General features: G+C 37.7%; 2 protein-coding genes and 1 long non-coding RNA gene across 17 annotated transcripts; all 3 read left to right on the top strand.

Moving 5' to 3' along the window:
• Positions 1–7,841: 7,841 nt before the first annotated feature.
• LOC139193652 (uncharacterized) lies at positions 7,842–8,716 on the top strand. The gene is made up of 2 exons (XR_011578000.1): positions 7,842–8,314; positions 8,453–8,716. It is a non-coding gene; the product is annotated as an uncharacterized lncRNA (long non-coding RNA).
• Positions 8,717–8,777: 61 nt separating this feature from the next.
• LOC139193313 (uncharacterized) lies at positions 8,778–9,597 on the top strand (the record flags this gene model as incomplete). Its single annotated transcript, XM_070816299.1, has 2 exons — positions 8,778–9,058; positions 9,153–9,597. Coding segments are annotated over 2 exons (624 nt in total), but the record flags the coding sequence as incomplete, so codon positions are not given.
• A 293-nt stretch (positions 9,598–9,890) lies between these two features.
• LOC103425926 (uncharacterized) lies at positions 9,891–14,126 on the top strand. 15 transcript variants are annotated; one of them, XR_011578126.1, is made up of 8 exons: positions 9,970–10,257; positions 10,545–10,607; positions 10,694–10,818; positions 11,229–11,403; positions 11,557–11,631; positions 11,874–11,925; positions 12,325–12,407; positions 12,491–12,702. XR_011578126.1 is itself a non-coding variant. In XM_070817255.1 (4 exons), the coding sequence occupies exons 1-4, from the start codon at positions 10,167–10,169 to the stop codon at positions 11,226–11,228; spliced, it is 249 nt and encodes an 82-aa protein (XP_070673356.1). In that variant the 5' UTR covers positions 10,015–10,166; the 3' UTR covers positions 11,229–11,273. The 15 variants fall into 15 exon arrangements, 2 of the variants coding, with proteins under 2 accessions (XP_070673356.1, XP_070673355.1); XR_011578127.1 differs by lacking the exon at positions 12,491–12,702 and adding an exon at positions 12,866–14,126 and having other exon boundaries at positions 10,015–10,257; XR_011578125.1 differs by having other exon boundaries at positions 10,015–10,257; positions 10,694–10,774.
• The last annotated feature ends 6,779 nt before the right edge of the window (positions 14,127–20,905 follow it).

The raw sequence follows: 20,905 nt of genomic DNA, 5'->3' as shown, positions 1-20,905 counted from the left end.
ATAAACTTGAATTGACAAAAGCTCTCTAATCGAGTTCTCTAAAGTAGTATGCCCTTAACCTAATGGCCAAATAGCCTTATTTATGCTACTACAAGATAAAATCCCACCTAAAAAAGTCTTAGGAAACATAATAAAATAATAATTTAGCTAATAAAAGGTTTCTTATTTAAAGTCAAATTTAGACTTCAAAAAAAAAGAAGAAAAAAAGAAGACTTTTGATTGACCAAATCAACTTCAATGTGGTTCTGCAATGTCTCTTTTGAAAGCTGAAGGCCAACGACAAAGCCATGATTTTTTTCTTGGGTAGGCTAGTTGAAAATAGTACCATAAAATCATATGTTTATTTTTTTGCTTATATAAAATATATAATAATCAATATAAAAGAACAACAATATAATATAAACTATTCTCAAAATTATAACCCTAATCGATAAATTTAAGGATCATATAAATAATTAACCTACTAATTGAATCAAGAATAAGTAAATAAAGAGATTAAGAACGTACCAAAGGTGACATTCATTATAAAATTGCAACAAAAAGTTAGGAATTGCGGAGATAGGGATTTAATTGTGTATTTAAAGAACTTATTAATCTTTTCTTGAGTAAGAAGCACAGAAGCTAAATTACATAGGATAAATGGTCTTTTTCCTTAAAGAATAGAATAAAGGGGGATTGGAGATAGAACTAATTTATGATTTTTAGCATAAAACTATTATTTACTACTTCTCCTCTACTAAATATACATTAAATAACAATATGTATTGAAATTGAGTAGGCTATAAGCATGAGTTTACAAAAGAATAGATCTATTCACAAACCCATTTTTACTTCCAACACAACCTTATTAATATTTTGTCAGTGATCATTTTCAATTCATTCGATCCGAACAACCGACAATTAAGAGAAGTGTGTAAAAAGTAAAAATGAGTACATGGATAACACTACCCTTACAGAAAACCTCCCTAGGCTACAGCCCACCTTAGCCTTGTGGTGGCTACGCCTTTGCTGAAGACGTTCCCAACAAATCCTTAGAAGGAACCTTCCTTAAAATATGTCATCTTGACCTCCAAAATACCCAAAACGTCCAAAAATGTCAATATAGGAAAGTTGAGCGCTGGCCTTTCTTTTCTTTGCCACGGTCAAACGGCTCGGTAGAAAAATCTGGAATTTTGATACAATTATCTTGAAAGACTCACGGACAAGATACGCTTAAAATAAAAAAAGATATTTGAAACATCTATGAAGCATGAAAACATTCCCCATGATGCATGAATCCCTTTATGTTTATATTTTCCTTACGATATATATATATATATATATATATTGTATATGTTTATATATTTGTTTCATGCATTACGTAATTTTATTTGCTATGTGGAATATGTGAGTAAAAGTATATTCATAAATCAAAAGCAATTAGTTTCAACCTAGATTCGAAAAGAAAAAAAAAACAAAATTGGGTGATTTATTGCAGCATCACCGTGGGACGGCGTCGCCCCGACTCTCTGGACCACATGTGCAGCTTTCTGGCTTGCTGCTCATTTTCAAACATAACCAAGGTTCGACTTAGGTTCCTATCACACGAGCCTGAAAGCCCTGGTCCGCCCGAGCCCAAACCTGCATACCATAAGCATGCTGGACTTGTTCCCAGACACGGGCCTGCAGCCCCGGTTCTTGGTTTCGGCCCACGCCAGCAAGCTGTCATGCTTGCTAGGCTTTGTCTTAGCCCTGGCCAGCATAACAAGCAGCCAGCCCATGCGGCTGGGCTCACCTTAATAGCCCAAACAGAATCCAGCTTAACTGGGGTTTCCCGCGCCGCACCCAAGCCAACCCCGTGTTGGGCCCAAGTCTCCCGCGCCTTTTTGAGGCCAAAACTAGCAGCCCTGCTGCTAGGTTTTTTGTTTCCAACCCGGCCTATGGCCTGTAGCCCACCTCCAAGCCCTTTTGCTCATGGCACCCAACCCTATTTTTTGGGCTATGGTATTTTCGACCCAATGCTTTTATTTTAGTATTATTTTGCTTCTACAATCGACCCCTTATGGCCTGATTTATTGAATTAATTAAAAGTGACATGCAGTCTATTAATCTGATAATGAATATAAAATTATTGACTTGAATATCACTTTTGGACATTAACGATTCAATAATTTATTTTTATACTTTGAACCGTTGACATACTTTCGTAGTAACAAAGCTTTCACACTTGAGTTCCCGAAGAAACTCAAACCCACTATATTTAAATTAATATATTGCATTCTGTGTTTCTTGCAGGAATCTCTTATTATGAACTAATTGTTCATAAAACTAAATTGAACTTGTAGTTTCAAATTTAGTGCCTTTGAAACCCGAAGTTCTCATTCAAAACATACCACATGAAACTTGTAGTTTTCATGCATAAATAAAACCAATACATATCTATAGAACCTGTATGTTCTACGATATATGTCTATGGCTTACCATATGACTACTCACGTTTTCCCCTCTGTTTTAGGGATATGTTGAACTTGAACGAGCTTGATTTCTTCGCTCTAGAAGTCTCTGGAAGAAACTATTTGAAGTGGGTTCAAGATGTGAAGCTCCATCTCACTGCAAAGGGCATTAGAGCCACAATCGAGGCACCTATCGCCGACAAACCTGTTGATGAAGCTTAGAAGGCTACTGCAATGATCTTTATTCAAAAACACATCCATCATGCACTGCAGACTGAGTATCTCGCTAAGGAGGACCTACGCACCCTTTAGCTTGCTCTGGTCGACCGTTTCGATCACCATAAAGACATATACTTGCCTGAAGCAAGACACGACTAGCAGCATCTTTGTTTCTAGGACATTAAGTCCGTGAATGAATACAACTCTGAAGTTTGTAGAATCCGTTCACTGTTGAAATTTTGCAAAGTGGAACTAACTAAATCAGATCTCCTCGACATTTCATGCCACCAATATTGTCATGCAGCAACAATATAGGGCACAAAAATTCACCAAGTTTTCAAAGTTGATCTCTGTTTTACTTCTTACTGAAAAGAAAAACCATCTTTTGATGAAAAATCATCAAGCTCGACCGACTGGCTCGAACACTGCGCCTGAAGCGCATGCGATAGATTCTAGCAACCATAAACGACGAAAGAGTTGTCATGGCCATAGCAATGGGCGGCAAGCCCCACCACGTGCCTAAGGTCAATAGAGTGCCACACCTAAGGGAGGAAATGTGACCCAACAACGTCCACCACTTGCCCCTAAGACCTCAAACTTCAAGAACAAGGGCAAACCTCCCGTTCAACCTGATTCTACTGAACTGGACATATGCTACCGTTGTGAATCAAGAGATCATTGGTCACGCATATGCCAAGCTTCCCCTGAGGCTATTGCCAAGTATCATTCATGTTATGAGTTTAACTTTGCACATGTGGATCATCCAGAAGATGCAACTACATCAATGGAGATATCGAATTTTCAAGAGGCGTTAGCTTATATGGATGAATAAATTAGACATGTTTTTAGGGTGTTTACCCCTAGTGGCCAAGCCCACTAGGAGTAGCCGGCCTTACCCCCAAGTTTTCTAGGTTTATGGTTTAATTTAGAACAATTTTTACAAGTATTTGGAATAATTTGTTTGGTTTTGGTTTGTTTTGAATTATGGGTTGTTATTTGAATGGATATTATTTTCTCAAATTGCTTAATTGAATGAAATATTTATGCATGTGACCAATTCAATCAATTTATTTCTAGGTATGTCTAGTGAGGAAGTCAGTTGTCTGGCAGATAGTGCAATCACACACATCATCTTGCGTGAATGACACTATTTTACTAACTTAATACCCAAGAAAGCTCATTTGACAACTATCTCAAGCCCATCCAACCTGATTGAAAGATACGGAAAAACCTGTATCATGTTGTCCAATGGTACTATTTTAACCATTAATGAGGCACTCTATTATCCACGTTCTGGAAGAACGTTGCTGAGTTTTAGAGATATTTGAGATAATCAATATCATATTGAAACCACTGAAGATAATGGTTCTGAATTCCTTTGTATCACTTCATACGAATATGGCCAGAAGCGTATTCATGAGAAGTTGGAATGTCTGCCGAGTGGGTTGTACATCACAACCATTCGTGGCATAGAAGCCCACAGTGTGGCCGGCCCTATGCTTGAGTTCCAGTACACTTTGTTGCTTGGGCATGACCGTTTAGGACATCCTGGACGTGACATGACACGCTGTATCCTCAAATCTTCACATTGGCATAGGTTACATTCCTATGTTGGACTCCCGCCATGCAAAGCATCTTCTTTAGGGAAGTTAAATACTCAACCCTTACATACAAAGATTATTCACGACCCCCCTAAGTTTCTTCAGAAGATTCAATGGGACATTTGTAAACCTATCCAACCAACCTACAGACCATTTAGATACTTTATGGTATTGGTTGATGCATCGAGACAATAGTCACATGTTTTCCTGTTGTCCATATGTAACGCTGCGTTTGCTAAATTCGTAGCTCAAATCATTAAGCTAAGGGCTCACCACCCTGATTATCCGATTAAGTCAATTCGACTAGATAACGTTGGAGAGTTTACGTCAGACTTTTGACGATTATTGCATGTTAATAGGGATTGATATGGAACATCATGTACCCCATGGTCACACCCAAAATGGCCTGGCAAAAGCTTTCATAAAGTGTCTTCAATTGATAGCTCAGACTTTGGTTATAAGAACTAAATTGCTGGTATCTGCCTGGGTTATGCAATATTGCAAGCAACTATGTTGGTCTGCCTGATGCCTACTGTTACCTAACCACATTCATTGTTATAGTTAGTAACTGGATATGGTCCTGACATCTTGCATTTACTGGTGTTTGGGAGTGCCATTTATGTGCCAATAGCACCGCCGCTACGTACCAAAATGGGTCTTCAGAGAAAACTGGGAATCTATGTCGGTTATGATTCGTCATCAATTGTTCGCTACTTAGAACCTTTGACAAAATATCTCTTTATCGCACATTTTACAGATTGTCACTTTGATGAGACAGTCTTCTCGTTGTTAGGGGGAGATAGGCATGTTAACATTCAGATTGTCACTTTGTTGCAACGTTTTAATGAGGATAAAGCAAAGCCTTCAAGTACACCCATGGTCGTTCGGACTCTAAATACTAAACGAGATCCCTTCCGTCCAAATGAGGATGAGGAAGAGATTTTGGAACCCGAAATTCCATACCTAAGTGCAATTGGGGTTTTATTATACTTGGCTCAGTGCACTAGACCCGACATCTCTTTCGCTGTTAATATTTTGGTAAGATACAGTAATGCGCCCACACGTAGGCACTGGAATGGTGTTAAAGACATTTTTCGCTACCTTAAGGGTATTACGGATTTGGGCTTGTTCTATACCCGCGAATCTTCGAGTGTTGCCGCCCCCTGTGGTTCCTGAATTGATTCTCGCCTTGTTGGTTATGTAAATGCTGGATATCTGTCTGACCCACATATGGCATATTCTCAAACAGGTTATGTCTTTACCGTTGGAGACACCGCTATCTCTTGGACTAAGCAAACGCTAATTGCGACTTTGTCGAACCATGCTGAATTCTCACCCTACATGAAGCATCGCGTGAATGCTTTTGGCTGAGAAAAGTTATGGAACATATTTGAAGCACTAGTAGTCTTACATCAGTTGTTAACCTTCCTACGACGATCTTTGAAGACAATGTAGCATGTATCGAGCAGTTACAGAAGGGATACATCAAGGAAGACAACACCAAGCACATAGTGCCGAAGTTCTTTTACTCACACCAGCGGTAGCAGCATCAGAACATTGAAGTTAAGCAAATTCATTCTCAGGACAACCTGGTTGATCTCTTCACCAAGTCGTTGCCAAAGTCTACTTTTCAAAAGCTCGTCCAAGGAATCGGTATGCGTAAATTATCTGAGTTGAATCACTTGTAGTTCTCTTATTTAAAAGTTATGTCTAACTCAGGGGGAGTATCTAGAAACATACTCACATGATCTTAATGTACTATTTTTCCTACGATTAGGAGCATTTTTCCCACTGGAACGAAGTTTTAATGAGGCACCCATCCTGGGATGATCATACTCTAGTGAATTCACTACTTTCGTCTTGTTTGACGCTTGTTTTAGACATTATGCATACTTCTCACTTTTCTCCTTAGTCTATAGGTTTTCCCCATGCCTTAGGTTTTACCATAACGAGGTCTTGTGAGTTTTACTACAAATGCATACTTTCTTAAATTTGAGACTCGCATTCACCCATTATGCTGATGACTTCATCAACTATTCTACCTTACCTGTTGAAGATCTAATACGATGGTTTGTTGAGTATTTACACACTCAGGGGGGAGTGTTGTAGTCATATTTAGAATAGGAATATGATTGTGTAAATCCTATTAGATATGAGAATGTATCTTATATTCCTATTAGGAGTTGATTACCTATTAAATGTTGTAATCCTAAAGGATAAGGTTTTTGCCTATCCTATTACTATAAATAAAAGTACAGTGCGGTGATACAAACACAATTCACAATTAAATCACTTTATTCTCTCTCTAATTGCCGCCAGCCCTCTCTCTTTCAACCTTAAGAGTAGCTACAGCGAGAGCTCCTGTTCGAGGGACAGGCTCCAGAACAGGGCTTGATTGCCTGAGGAAGGAAGTCCAGCGTTGGCTGGCGAGGGAGCCCGAGCACCCCCGAGCGCCAGGCCCGTCGATTCTTGCCGGCCTAAGAGCCTAGGGTGGGTCTGAAGTCAGCTGACGTCAGACGCCTATTTTAATGTTTTTTTTTCTGTCAGGCCTCGAACTCCTCCAACATTACGCCGATCTCGTCCACTATCCCCATCCTTTCCAGCTCCAGCGGTGGTCACGGTGGAGGAGGAGAAGGAGCTGACGGATGATTCGGAGCATGCGATTCCGGCGTCTGCGATGCGAGAGACGGAGATTGTGCAGCGGAGGACGTGGCGGTGGAGGAGAAGAAAGGGAGGAAGATGAGGGCAATGGCCTTAATTTTGATGCAAGTCGGAGTTTTTAGCATGTCTGTGGCGGTGGCCGCGACGGCTGTCATGATTGGATTGGATTTTATTTTCTCGGCTTCAATGGTGGATCACCCAAATTGTGATATGATGATGCATGCAAGAGAATGAGAGAGATTAAAGATAGAGTGAGGTTTCAAAAATGAGGGGGGTTGCGTCGTAAAGAGAGAGAGAGGGAGAGAAATGAGAGACAGAGGGCTAGGAAACATGAAGAGTGTTCTGGAAAAAAAATTAGAGAATGGTTGTCGGTTGAGTTTGGAAAAATGAAATGGAAAAGGAATAGGAAAAAAGAAAAAGGAAAACAATTAAAAATTATTTTGTATTATTTAAATACTAATATTTTATTACCAATTGCTAAGGCTATTTAGTGTAGGGGTGGAGATGCAAAAAACAATTGCCAGTAGGGGTGGGTTCAAAAAACCGAAAACCGAAAAAAACCGAAAACCAAACCGAACCGAGGCCGAAAAAAACCGAACCGAAAAAACACCGAACCGAAACTGTCAAACCGAACCGAACCGAATCTGACCGGTTCGGTTTCGGTTTTTGAGGTTCGGAAACCGAACCAAACCGAACCGAACTGATATATATATATTTAATTATTTTTGTAAATATTATAAATAGTTTAGTCATACAATCATAACAAAACGTACCTTGTTGCTAAGTTGGTTTCGGTGAACCTTTTCAAGCCCCAAAACACGGGTTCGAACCTCCAGGATGTAGATGTTTTTTAATTTTTTTGGAGAACTTATACTTAACAAAACCCTTTAACCCTAGCAGCCATACCCATACCTTTTATTTTTTTTCATTCCCTTCCTCTCTCTCTCGTTCCCTGCCTCTTCTCTCCTCCAGTGTAACCCTAACCCAGCGCAGCCGAGCCTCCTCTCTCCCTCGCTGGGTCTTCAACTTCAATCGCTCTGTCTCTCTCAATCTCTCAGGCGACCCTTTTCCCTTATCCCTCTCCTCTGTACTCTGGACCCTCTCTCCTTCCTTCCCAACTCCGCCGCTCTTCCGCTTCGTCTTCTTCCTTCACAGCGATTTTGTATTTTGTATTTTTTGGGTCTATCTTACTGAGCAATTTTTTGGGTCTATCTTACTGAGCAATCTGATTTAACTTTCTATTTGATTTTGTATGTTTCCTTTTCATTTTCCATATTTATGTTTGACTGTAGGTGATTGAAGCTCCTTTACCAAAAGCACCGCTTGATACTGGAATTGTTTGTCACTGGCTTGCTATAGAAGGTGTACAACCTGCAATTCCAGAGAATGCTCCTCTAGAAGGTTTTTCTCAAAGTTTATAGATGTGGCGGCGGCTGGGAGCTGCACTTTGCTTTGGAACTTAGGGTTCTTTTTGTTATGGTTGTTTCAAACATAGATATTTACTAGAGCACTAATTAATCCCTTGCATTTCGACTTTAGGAAAGCATTGCTATGGAGTTTGTGAACAGGCTTGAGGACTGGACCAAACTCATCAAGATTTCGGATCCTATGGAAGAAGGTTGCAGGCTTGGCCCTGTTGTTAGTAAGGGGCAGGTAAATCAACTGTCAACAATTTCTGCATTTTATGTGAAGTTTATAAATCAAACTTCCAATATAGGATATGTTACATTTACTTGGTTGTGAGGTTTTTGTAAAAATAGAAAATTTGAGTGGTATGTAATTATTAAGTTGCAGTGTTTTTTATTTTGTTTAGCTTTGATGAGAGGATTAAAATAGTAATTTCAAAGAATTTTGGTTGACAAATAATGTGAAATGGACGCTAACTAGAGATGAGGATTTCAACTGCAGAGCAGCACATTGGGCTGACCTGCATGCCCTTCTGTACAATGCATTACCACCAAACCTGTTTCTTTGGGGTCACCATTTCCTATCTTTCTCCATTTCCAGTGACAAGTCTTCAGTTATAGTGAAGGCTTCATCCCATCAGACTAATGAAATCATTGAAATTGTCGGTGATTTGCTCGTTGCAGCGGATGGATGTCTCTCTTCGATCCGCCAAAGTTTTGTCCCTGACCATAAACTGAGGTTTGTTATGTCAAGTGTCAACTTTTTCATGAAAATTTTCATATTTGGAGCTTGTAGTGTGTTGTGATTCATGATATTGTGTGTGTTTTGTTAGGTATTCGGGTTACTGCGCATGGAGAGGGGTGCTTGATTTTACAGGAAATGAGAGTTCAGAAACCTTAACCGGCATCCGAAGGGAATACCCTAAGCTTGGGAAATGCTTGTACTTTGGCTTAGGTTCTGGGACGCACACCGTGCTATACGAGCTTCTGAACCGAAGGCTGAATTGGATTTGGTATGTGCACCAACCGGAGCCTGATCTGAAGCATAACTCGATGACCATGAAAGCGACCAGCGACATGATCCAGAGTATGCACAAAGAAGCAGAGAAAATGTGGCTTCCAGAGTTTGTGAGAGTGATCAAGGAAACAAAAGAGCCTTTCTCGTGGCTTGAATGATTATGCACTTCTATTTGCATTCTTGATGGGTCTATCTTATGTTGTGGTTGTTTTGCATTTTTTGGAGAAAAAAAAAAAAAAAAAACCGAAAAAAAACCGAAACCGAACCGAAAAAAACCGAAAAAAATTTGGGCCGAACCGAAATTTCGGTTTGGTTTCGGTTTTGGCAAAAAACCGAACCGATCAGAACCGAACCCAGCCCGAATTGCCAGGGGAATGCACTATTCATTAAAGGCAGTTATTGTTCACTTGGTGGATTAAATAGTGAATAGCCTAGAGAGAGGGCTCCTACACGGAAGTTGCTCTAAAATCGTTCAATCAAATAGGCGTACAATCGCGTGTGCACATATATATATATAATCAATTATTAATATCACCCAGCACAAAAAAAAATTATTGTGCCCAATAATAAAGTGAAGTTCTGAAATTAACCGACTCCTCTATCCCCTTCTTTCCCTTTCTTTTTGAGACAGACCTCCCAACTCCTCTCCCTTCCCTCCTTTCTCTCCTCCCCATCTTTACCTCACCTCGTTCGCGCAACAGCGCCGCTGCACACCGGTCATCAACGATCGTAAAATTATACCTCCAGAATCCTCTTTCCGTCCTCTTTCCATCCCCAAGTTAGTTTCTGCAAATTTGTAGCTGAATTTTCTGAATTTCAGATCTAAGAAATGGTGACCGCGACTTTCCGGCCAAGATTGCCGGAATTGGACCACGACCCAAGAATTAAAAACGATCCTCTCCTCTGGGCTGTCCTCCAACGTAAGTGATTTTTCAAAATAAAAACTTTCAGTTTTGGGATCTAATGATTTCAAAAATATTTGAATTTATAGTAGCCATCTGTATGTGTATTTATTTATTTATTGTGTATTGAACATAGAAACCTGATTTTGTTCGAGAATTTTGGAATTTGAATTTGGTTACTGGGTAGTGGAAGCTAATTTTGTTTTTTTTTTCTGTTCTATTCGGCAAAACTTTGGTTTTGAGATTAGTATCTGGCAAATGTAGTAATTTGGTTTTTGTTTCTGGAAATGTTGGCGCATCCACAGGAACCTTCATTCCAAAACTCATATTTATAATAGGGGAATCTTATCGAGAAGATCTTGCTAATGGTTCGAAGAAAGCTTCTTTTTAGGTTCATTCTTCATATATCTATTTATTTTTCAAATTCATTCTTCAGATTCTATTTGTTTTTCAGGTTCAGTTGGAGAAATGGCTCCTGCTATTCCTGGTGTGCCTGATAGGTCAACAGCACATAATCCATTGAAGGCTCTTGCGGGTGAGAGGGCATACTCTGAGGATTTATGTTGATGAACTTCTCTAGTGAGTTTCATAACTGTGTTATTTTACTAACTTGAGATGTTCGAATTAAGGCTTCTGATAACTATGACAAGTAGAGCAATTAATTGATATACTTATGATCATCAGCTTCAACTAGATTATTCTGTAAGTTTAACCATTGAAAAACTCATCTGGTGAAACTTGAGTTTTTTTCCTTATTACAAAATGTCTTCAACAAAAGTACCTAAGATTATCAACTATGGCTCAATTAAGATATCCTTTGTCATGATTTTCCAAAAAAAAATTCATTTTCATGCTTTTAATGTCCATGTGTACGGATGTTTCAGGTGTTACATTTTCATTATAGGTTTATGTGCGTGCCTGCTAAATTCTCAAATTAATTCTACTTATTGTTCTAGGAAGCTCAAGTTGAACTAGTCATGTTTATGTAGGATTCACGAAGGAAGAAAATCATACCAGACATGACAAAGTCCAAACCTTTTTGAGGAGAGAATTTTTTTGCATTAGTTCCAGCAGGAAGCACCAAAGCGGCCTGTCCTAAAATGGGAGAACAACATGGCATGGCCAGGAAAAGTTGCATTAACTGATAAATCTATTTATTTTGAGGTAACTAATCTGTTTGTAGAGGTGATCTACCATTAATACTTTTGGTTTTTGATTTCTAGAAGTATATACAACATTACTAGAGGTCTTATTAATGTTGGAAAATATTTTTTTTCCGGAAATGATATTTACTAAATTTTTTTTCTTCTTTTCCAGGAAGAGGAGGATGAAAATCCTTATACGGTTATGGTTCCTCGAGTCGATTCAGATTTGCTTCCTTTTGTTATTAAGGTACATTGGACATTTAGTTGTTCCAATAGAAAAATGCTAAACTCTTTTTGTTGGAGCAAATGAAACTCTTATTGATATCAGATATGTGTAAAGCTATTCAATTTTCTGTTTATTGGATATATGGATGGGAAAATCTCATTTTTTGTTGTCTTTTCTTGAACGCTTGGAAACATGTTTTTTATGAATATTTGAGCGGCTTCATTATTGACATTCCATTTCTATTATTTGATTGCTTCTTACAGCTGAGACAAGTCCTGTGACCAGGTACTCATCGGCGACAAGTCCCTTGACCAGGTACTCCTAATTTCTTCTGCCTTTTCCTATTTGCTATTCCTATTCAATTGGAGGAGTTATACTAATGAATTGAATTGGGTAGAAACAAACCCATTAGATTAAAGAAGTTCAACACTACTCATTGTTTCTTATTGTAGATAGGGTTGTAAATAGATTTCCACATGTATATAAGTAGTTTGGCTTATCATATATATATTTAAAACTTTCTACATGTTTTATACAGTTTCAAAACCCGCAGCAATGCGCGGGTACTCTTGCTAGTATTAACTTATTCATCTAATGAAAGATTTTCAGTCTCATTTTGGAGTTTGGTGTTGTGAACCCTTTTGTACATGCAAGGTTTATATATATATATATATATATATATATGTGTGTGTGTGTATATATGTTTATATGCAGGTGTCAAGAAGGTGAAAGTTGCCAGAGACAAGTGTTCCCCATATGCTGCCATGCTTGCAGCAGATGTTTCACAGAGATGAAAGGTCTTGCTCTGTTTTCAATATTTGTTCTTAGCTCTTCGTGTTTTCTTTTGATTGTTCTGTAAAAGATCCGTTTTTCAATTCAGAAACAAGTTGTGGGACTCTTTAAATGTTATATGCAAGAAGGGATTGTGGTTAAGTGAGCCTCATTGCATGAAGAACTTGGGTCCAACGCCTGTAGTGGGAGGATGGGATTCTGAAGGACTTGGTTGTTAATTACGTAGGATTTGTCGTAAATTATGTGGGATTTGTTGTAAATTATGTGTGATTTTATGAAAATTTTAAATTTTTTGTTTTATTTCAACTTATTACATTTTTATTTTTTCTTGAACATAACATATTTGGCACGATTTGAAAATTGTGCTCTATATATTTGGGTCTGTCATCTGACATATGTTGGTGCCCTTTGGTATCATAGGGCACAAATAACTTACTGTGCATAATGCCCATATTTTTTGTAGTGCTGCCCCTACACGTTGTTAAGGGTTTAAATGATAACAATGAAGTGGCCTCCACACACGTTTTGGATACTCCCAGTTCCTTCTCACGAATCACGATCATGTGGCTGGTCACTTGGCTGAGGCAAGTTTGGTTAGTAATGATACCATCTCGAGTGCGAGAGGTTTGAATGAGGCTTCTCCCTCGCATTTTGTGGAGGGTTTAGTTGATGACAATGATACAACCTCCAAACAGGTTTCAGATTCTCCGAATGTTTCTCCCATTAGAGGTATTCAGGTAAACTCTTCTATTGTGTTCTCTGGGAGAAATAGTGCTAATAATTCAATTCAAGCTGGTTTTCCAGTTCAGGTGGCGAGTCATCCTTTATCACCTCAAGTTCATTCTGAAATCAAAAATGTTATTTTTACCATTTATTTGTACTATCACTTGTACTATCTCTCCAATAGAGATAGGATCCATATGAGTTAGCGGACCCTACTTCTATTAGAGAGATGGTATAAGTGATGGTACAACTAGATGGTAAGTATAGCACTACTCTTCTGAAATACAAAAAGTCAATGATTGGTACACTACGGCGGAGGAAGATGCTTTTTAAGTAATATTGATGAGCGTGGAAACAATGATTTAGAGCGAGCAAATAATATTTCTAACCAAGTTGAGGATGATATGACTTTGGTGATTTCAAAATCTTAAAAGAGAAAATTACGGAATAATAACGAGAATCTGTCTGATTCTCTTAATTCTGGTTTTATGAAGAATTTAGTGGAAGAGCTTTACATTATTCGTTCTGTTGGCTTTCATGGACGTCCTACAAAGGCTCTAAAAGTTATTGAGGTGTCAGCATTCATGGACATCCTGCAAGGGCTCCAAAATTATTGAGGTGTTCACTTTCTCTCATCATCTTCGTCTTCTTTGACGACGGTGCCTTGGTGGCTTTTAGTTCGTTAGCATAATTGTGGAGTTTTATTATCTTCCATGCAAATTCATCTTTCTCTTAATTTTAAAGAGGGTAATCAAGTTGCTGACTGTCTGGTCAATTATGGTATTGATCACCCTAGTGTTCATGTGTCGGATTCATGCCCTCCTTTTTGCATCTACTTACTCTCATAATTTTTCAGCTTCTTTGTTATAGGTTATGTTAGAAGTGGTTTTGGGTTGTTGTTCATGGCTTTTTAAAGGTCAGGGTTAGGCTTCATGGCCCTCTTGACATTTGTAATTTTGTTGTTGTTTTTAATAAATTTACCTTAGTCTCTTTTCATGATAGCAATGCTGGAGTATGATTGACTTTGCAAATTTTTTGCCAAATAATAATAATAATTCTCGAGCCATATATGACACTAGCATATGCTTACACACTTTGTGTGTGTGAATATTTTTTATTTTGATTTTTGTTTTTAAAATGGGAATGAGAGATGGAGAGAGGGAACGTGGGAGTGGTAGTGAGAGTGAGAGTGGGAGTGGAAAGAGAGGTTTTTTTTTTTTTTTTTAATATTACATATATGCTAAAATCACCTGTGAGGCTTCAATAATAAAACAGCAAACTTTGGTTTGTAAAACTACATTATTGCCCATCATTTTTTTTTTTTGGTAATAGAAGACTAAATAGTCTTTATACCCTCTTTTGGTTGACAAAAAATGTTCTATTAATAGGTAGTTTAGATATATAAGGTTATAGAGCCCCCTTCAATTGAGGATCCCTAAATTATGTAATGCAAGACTCAGGAGTGGAGTCTATGTAGGTGTGGTAGTTGAGCATCTTGTTCGATTCTTGTCTTCCATAATTGAAAGAAGTTGAGGTTTCACTTCATAATTATTAGTGGTAATAGGGGAAATAGTCCAACTCTTTTTAAGTGCATGCAAGATTCTTTAAGTTTCAGATGTGAAATAACACTTCACATTCTCACACGCCCAAACACGTGTAGCAACATTGAAGGAATTTGAGGTTTCACCCAAAAATATATTGGCAATAAGGAGAGTACCCTAATCGCTTATAAGAACATGCAAGTTTCATTAACTTTCCGATGTAGGAAGAGAGTTCACATCCTCACATGTTCCTTTACGTGTCGCAACACTCAAGCTAAATGTGTAAATTCTAAAACTTTTATGGCAAATAGGCACTCTGATAATATGAAGGAAGTTGACGGGCAACCCTAAAATTTATGGCCAAATATACCTAGGGTGTAACTTAACTCCTTGTAAGCACATGCAAGGTTGTTTAACTTTCCAATGTGAGAACTCTTCACATCTCATAACAATTTTTTAAATATCTCAAGAAAAATTAATATTATATAAATTGAAATGTACGTAACTCGTGTGTATAAACTATTTTAACAGGCACATGCTCCTGCCGATTAGTAGTTTTCACCTTCTTTTTGAAAAGCCTATCTAACCTTGGACGCGAATTTCTTTCTAACTTTTTCAGTAGATTGATCAGTTTTAGTGCAGTCGAGAATTAAGCATTTACATGCTGATACCTTAATAAATAAGGAAAACTAATGAAAATAGTTTGAAAATGTGGAAAACTTAAAAGTTAGTAATTTAGAAGGAAGCCAAGAGCGTGCATGGCATTGTGTAGGTTTTGTACGAAATTGCAATGTAATATCGTCAGTCCATTTAATTTCGATGGCTTGTAGATCAAGATTTTGCTGCACAAGAAACAGGACATATTTAGGTGTCCGTTTATTCTCTCTCACACACACAGAAGAATGCATGTCATGAGCCCATTACCAAAGGCAAGCATGTTAAATTCAAAACCAACTTGATCACACTGCCATGTCCAATTGTCCATGATGAATTCATATTCATTTTTTACCTTCAAATTAAAAATAAATAAATAAATAAAAAATTAAGAGGCATAAATAAGTAGACGTGTGTGAAAACTATTTCTCTTGTCAAATACAAAAATATTGTTTATGGATTAGGATGTTTAGGCACACTTGATTAGGCTTTTTATTTTATTTTATCCAACAATAATAAAATGAATGACCTGGCAAACAGCAACAACTAAAAAAATCACTTTGTTATGAAATTTTCAATGTTAATATATATTCACATACCCACCTAATTAACCTTGCAATACTACTAATATTAATTTAAATAAGAGAGAAACTTACATCCAACGGGTTATATACAACCCTCGTAAAAACAAAAGTCATAGAGACAGAAAAAATGTTGTATGTAGTGTTGGATATAAGTCAACAATCTGTGATAATTTATATATGCTAATAAATAATAAATGCAATAGAAACTAACAAAATATAAACTAGAATATGAATTATAAAACAGACAACTTGAAGATCGAGGCTTGCGTACCGCAATGTCCTTGAAACAGAAATTTCGTCCCTACTCTGTGCTTGTAGTTCTACGGACGTCTGCTTCACCAGGATTCAACGATCAAGTTAAAATTCCAGCACCGGAAAATTTAACTTCTGGCGAATTTAGTGTGGTTCTCTCAGTAAGAAGGTTTATGAATGTAGAAGATGAAATTTATTATTTCTGTGTTCTAAATGCTATGCAGATGTATGTATATATAGCAGATAGATGCCTGTTTGCAACAGGTATAAGAATGGGGTGTGACTGTTGGGAGACATCTCTTCAGAAGGGTGCTTTGCTCTGTGTTCAGAAAGAACTCTCAGACTTCATCTGAAAGGATGAGTCTTTTCATAAAAAAATAATTAATTAATTAAATTCGAATTTAATTAAAAAATAATTAATTAAATAATTTAATTATTAGAGTCCAAGAGCCCCAAGGCCCAAGGCCCATCTTTTGACAATTAAATATATATTAAATATATATTAATTATAATTAATTATATATTAATTACCAATTAATTATTACACCCCAAAGCCCAACCCCAAGGGTGAACCCAATTTTAGTCTCCAGGCCTATTACTCCAATCACTTTCTTTAAAGGACAAAACCTTATAAAGTGATAAAATCTTTTGGGAATGGCCAATGTGGGACAAAGAAATTTCTACTCAAACTACTCAAATTTCCAACAATACCCCACATTTGAGTTGAAATTTCATTCAAACTCCAACAATGACCCCACATTTGAATGCAAATGTAAATGCAAATGTGTGACTAGGCGGTATGACTAGGCTGCCTAAAACTGAGAGAGAATAGTCATGATATGCATCGGGTGAAGTGTCTTTTGGACTTGAACTTACCCTAGTGAAAACATATCGGGTTTACTTGGTGACGCAGTGGATGTGGAAGATCTTGAACTGTTCACCGCAGTAGTAAACCAAGACAATATGCTACACACATATCATGGCTGCCACACGTCAATTCATACGGTTGTGTTCATTTTGACCCTGAACAGATCCCGGATTTCGTAGGAGCTTTAGAGAATTTAGCCATGTCAATTCTCATAAATGTGGCCCCATTTACTCCTATATAGGTGACATTAATTAAGAATAGTCTGCCATATTCCTCTTGATAACAAGATATTAATGTCATTAAATGTATAAAACATAACCCCTCAAACGTCAACAGACAACACACATTTTATCATAAAAATGGGTAAGTTGTGTGTTCAACTTTTGAATCAAACTCAACCAGTTTGCCTATTGAACCTAGACCATGGGATCTCCAATCAGCTAGGTTAGGTTTCCGCCCAGTTCGATTCATTGAATTGGCTTAAGACCCATTCCCCTCGATGTAAATAATATTTGCTCTCTTGGTAGGCCTTTTGTCAAATGATCAGCTATATTTTCCTTTGACTTCACATAATCAATGGATATTATTCCATTGGAGAGCATCTTCTTAAGAGTATTGTGTCGACGTCTGATGTGACGTGACTTCCCATTGTATACATGACTTTTGGCCCTTGATTGGGCGGCCATACTATCACAATGTATACATATAGCCGTTACCGGCTTTGGCCACATTGGAATATCCTCCAGAAAATGTTTGAGCCACTCGGCTTCTTCGCCAGCCAAGTCTAAAGCTATAAACTCGGACTCCATGGTGGACCGAGCTATACATTTCTGTTTAGAGGATTTCCAAGATATTGCTGCACCTCCCAAGGTAAAAACATATCCACTTGTCGACTTGGATTATGTAGTGTCAGAAATCCAATTGGCATCACTGAAGCCTTCCACAACAGGTGGATATTTTGTGTAGTGTAATCCGTAGTCAAGTGTATTTTTCAAATACCTTAACACTCTTACTAAAGCATCCCAATGCTCTTGTGCCGGATTACTTGTATATTTACTAAGCCTACTTACTGCATAAGCTAAGTCGGGCCTAGTTGAATTCATCAAGTACATTAGACTTCCAATTACTTGAGAATATTCAAGTTGAGATTTGGCATCGCCTTTATTTTTCTCCAACTTGCATCCAGCATCAAAAGGAGTCGCAGCAGGTTTGCAGTCAAATTGACCAAACCTTCGTAATATTTTTTCTGCATAATGGGATTGTGTAAGGACATATCCTTCACTATTTCTCTTAATTTGAATTCCTAAAATGACATCGGCTTGACCTAAGTCTTTCATGTCAAAACTTGAATTCAACATTTTCTTTGTTTTGTTTATTACATCTTTATTGCTTCCCATTATGAGCATATCATCCACATACAAGCAGATAATAACACAAGTTTTATCATTACCTTTAATGTAGACACATGTATCAGATTCATTTATTTTGAACCCATGTGTCAACAAAGTATGATCAAACTTCTCGTGCCATTGTTTTGGTGCTTGTTTAAGTCCATATAATGACTTAACTAATTTGCACACTTTGCTTTCTTGTCCTTTAAGCACAAACCCTTTAGGTTGTTCCATGTATATTTCTTCATCTAGTTCTCTATTTAAAAATGTTGTTTTTACATCCATTTGATGGATATCAAAGTTGTATACAGCCGCAATCGCTATTAACGTCCTAATTGACGTTATGCGAGAAACTGGAGAATAGGTGTCGAAATAATCCAACCCTTCTTTTTGGCGATAACCTTTGGCTACTAAACGTGCCTTGAACTTGTCAATGGTTCCATCCGCCTTGAGTTTCTTCATGAAAATCCATTTATGACCAATTGGTTTACTACCGGGAGGTAAATCAACCAATTCCCATGTGTTATTTTCCATAATGGATTCCATTTCACTTTTAATTGCTTCCTTCCATAAAGGAGCCTCAGAAGAAGACATTGCTTCTTTAAAAGTTCTAGGTTCATTCTCGGACAAGAAAGAAATGAAATCTGGTCCAAAGTTTTTAGAAACTTTGATTCTTTTTCCTCTTCTTGGTTCCACATCATTTCCTTGGACACCAGAAGAAGAGGCTTCATCATGACTATGATCATGAACTCTCTTTGTATTAGAACCAGATTCCTTTTCTTTGTAAGGGAATATATCCTCAAAGAATTCTGCATCCGCTGATTCTAATATAGTGTTAACATGTATGTCAGAAATCGAAGATTTCACAACAAGGAACCTATAAGCAGCACTATTATTTGCATATCCAATGAATACGCAATCAATAGTTTTAGGTCCTAGTTTCGTTCTTTTTGGTAACGGAACTTGCACCTTTGCTAAGCAACCCCACACTTTGAGGGTTTTATAAGTGGGTTTATGTCCTTTCCATATCTCATAAGGTGACTCGTCAATCTTTTTTAGAGGAACCTTATTCAATATGGTATTTGCAGTAAGTAAAGCTTCACCCCACAAACTGTGTGGAAGCCCAGAACTATTTAACATGGAATTAATCATATCTTTGAATGTTCTATTTTTTCTTTCGGCAACACCATTTTGTTGTGGTGTGTATGGAGCCGTTGTTTGATGTATAATTCCATGTTGTGCACAAAAATCTGAGAAGGCAGTAGACTCATACTCTCCTCCTCTATTAGATCTAAGTGCTTTGATTTTTCTCTCAAGTTGATTTTCAACTTCGGCTTTATATGTCTTAAACATATTCAAAGCTTCGTCCTTGCTATGAATCAAATAAACATAGCAATACTTACTGCAATCATCAATAAAAGTGACATAATAATTCTTTCCTCCACGAGTTGGTGTGGATTTAAAGTCACAAAGATCACTATGAATTAATCCAAGTAATTCATTTGATCTTTCCAGAATTGACTTTCTCGTTTGCTTAGCAAATTTCGATTCTGTACATGTTTCACACTTATGATTAAAATCAATTTCGAATTTAGGTAATAAGTCTAATTTAACCATTCTATGCATGGAACGAAAATTAACATGTCCTAATCTAGCATGCCAAATATTAGAAGACTCAACAATATAAGTAGAAGCATTTATTTTATTAGCATCATCAATGGCAATTACATTGAGTTTCACAAGGCCATCAGCCACATAACCCTTTCCAACAAACATCCCACCCTTGGTAAGTACAAATTTGTTGGATTCCATTACAAGTTTAAAGCCCTTAGCAATTAGAATTGGTCCAGAAACCAAGTTCCTCCTCATTTCAGGAACATGCAGCACATTCAGCAAGGTTAAACTTTTCCCATATGTGAATTTGAGTACCACCTTGCCATATCCCTCCACAATAGATGTGGCAGAATTACCCATATACAGCTTTTCTCCAAGGGCAGCAGGGTGATATTCTGTGAACAGATTTCTGTCAGCGCAGATGTGCTTTGTAGCACCAGTATCCATCAACCATTCACTCACATTTGAGACCATGTTAACCTCGGACACAACAGCAGCCAATTCTTCATCGGTGGTTGCCATGTTAGCATGGTTGTTGTTGTTTCCGTGGCCATGATTTCCATCCTTGCGATGATAACAATCTTGTGCCTTGTGACCAGATTTGCCACACACATAGCAGGCGCCCTTAATCTTCTTCAGATTCTTGCCTTTAGGAGCAAGGGCAGATTGCACAAACTGCTTGGTTTTCGGAGCAGGAGCCTTATTCTTTTTCGGCTTAGCCTTGGAGTTTCCTCCCTCAACATAATTCGCATTGGCTTCAATGGCTGCAAACCCTCCAGAACGGTCTGCCTTTCTGTGGTCTTCTTTCACACGTAGCCTCAGAATCAAATCCTCCATATTCATCTCACGACGCTTGTGCTTGAGATAAATTTTGAA

This window comes from Malus domestica, chromosome 17, assembly GCF_042453785.1.
Source record: "Malus domestica chromosome 17, GDT2T_hap1".
NCBI lineage: Eukaryota > Viridiplantae > Streptophyta > Magnoliopsida > Rosales > Rosaceae > Malus > Malus domestica.
The sequence above is the reverse complement of the archived record's forward strand: the minus strand, read 5'-3'. Positions and strand labels throughout refer to the sequence as shown.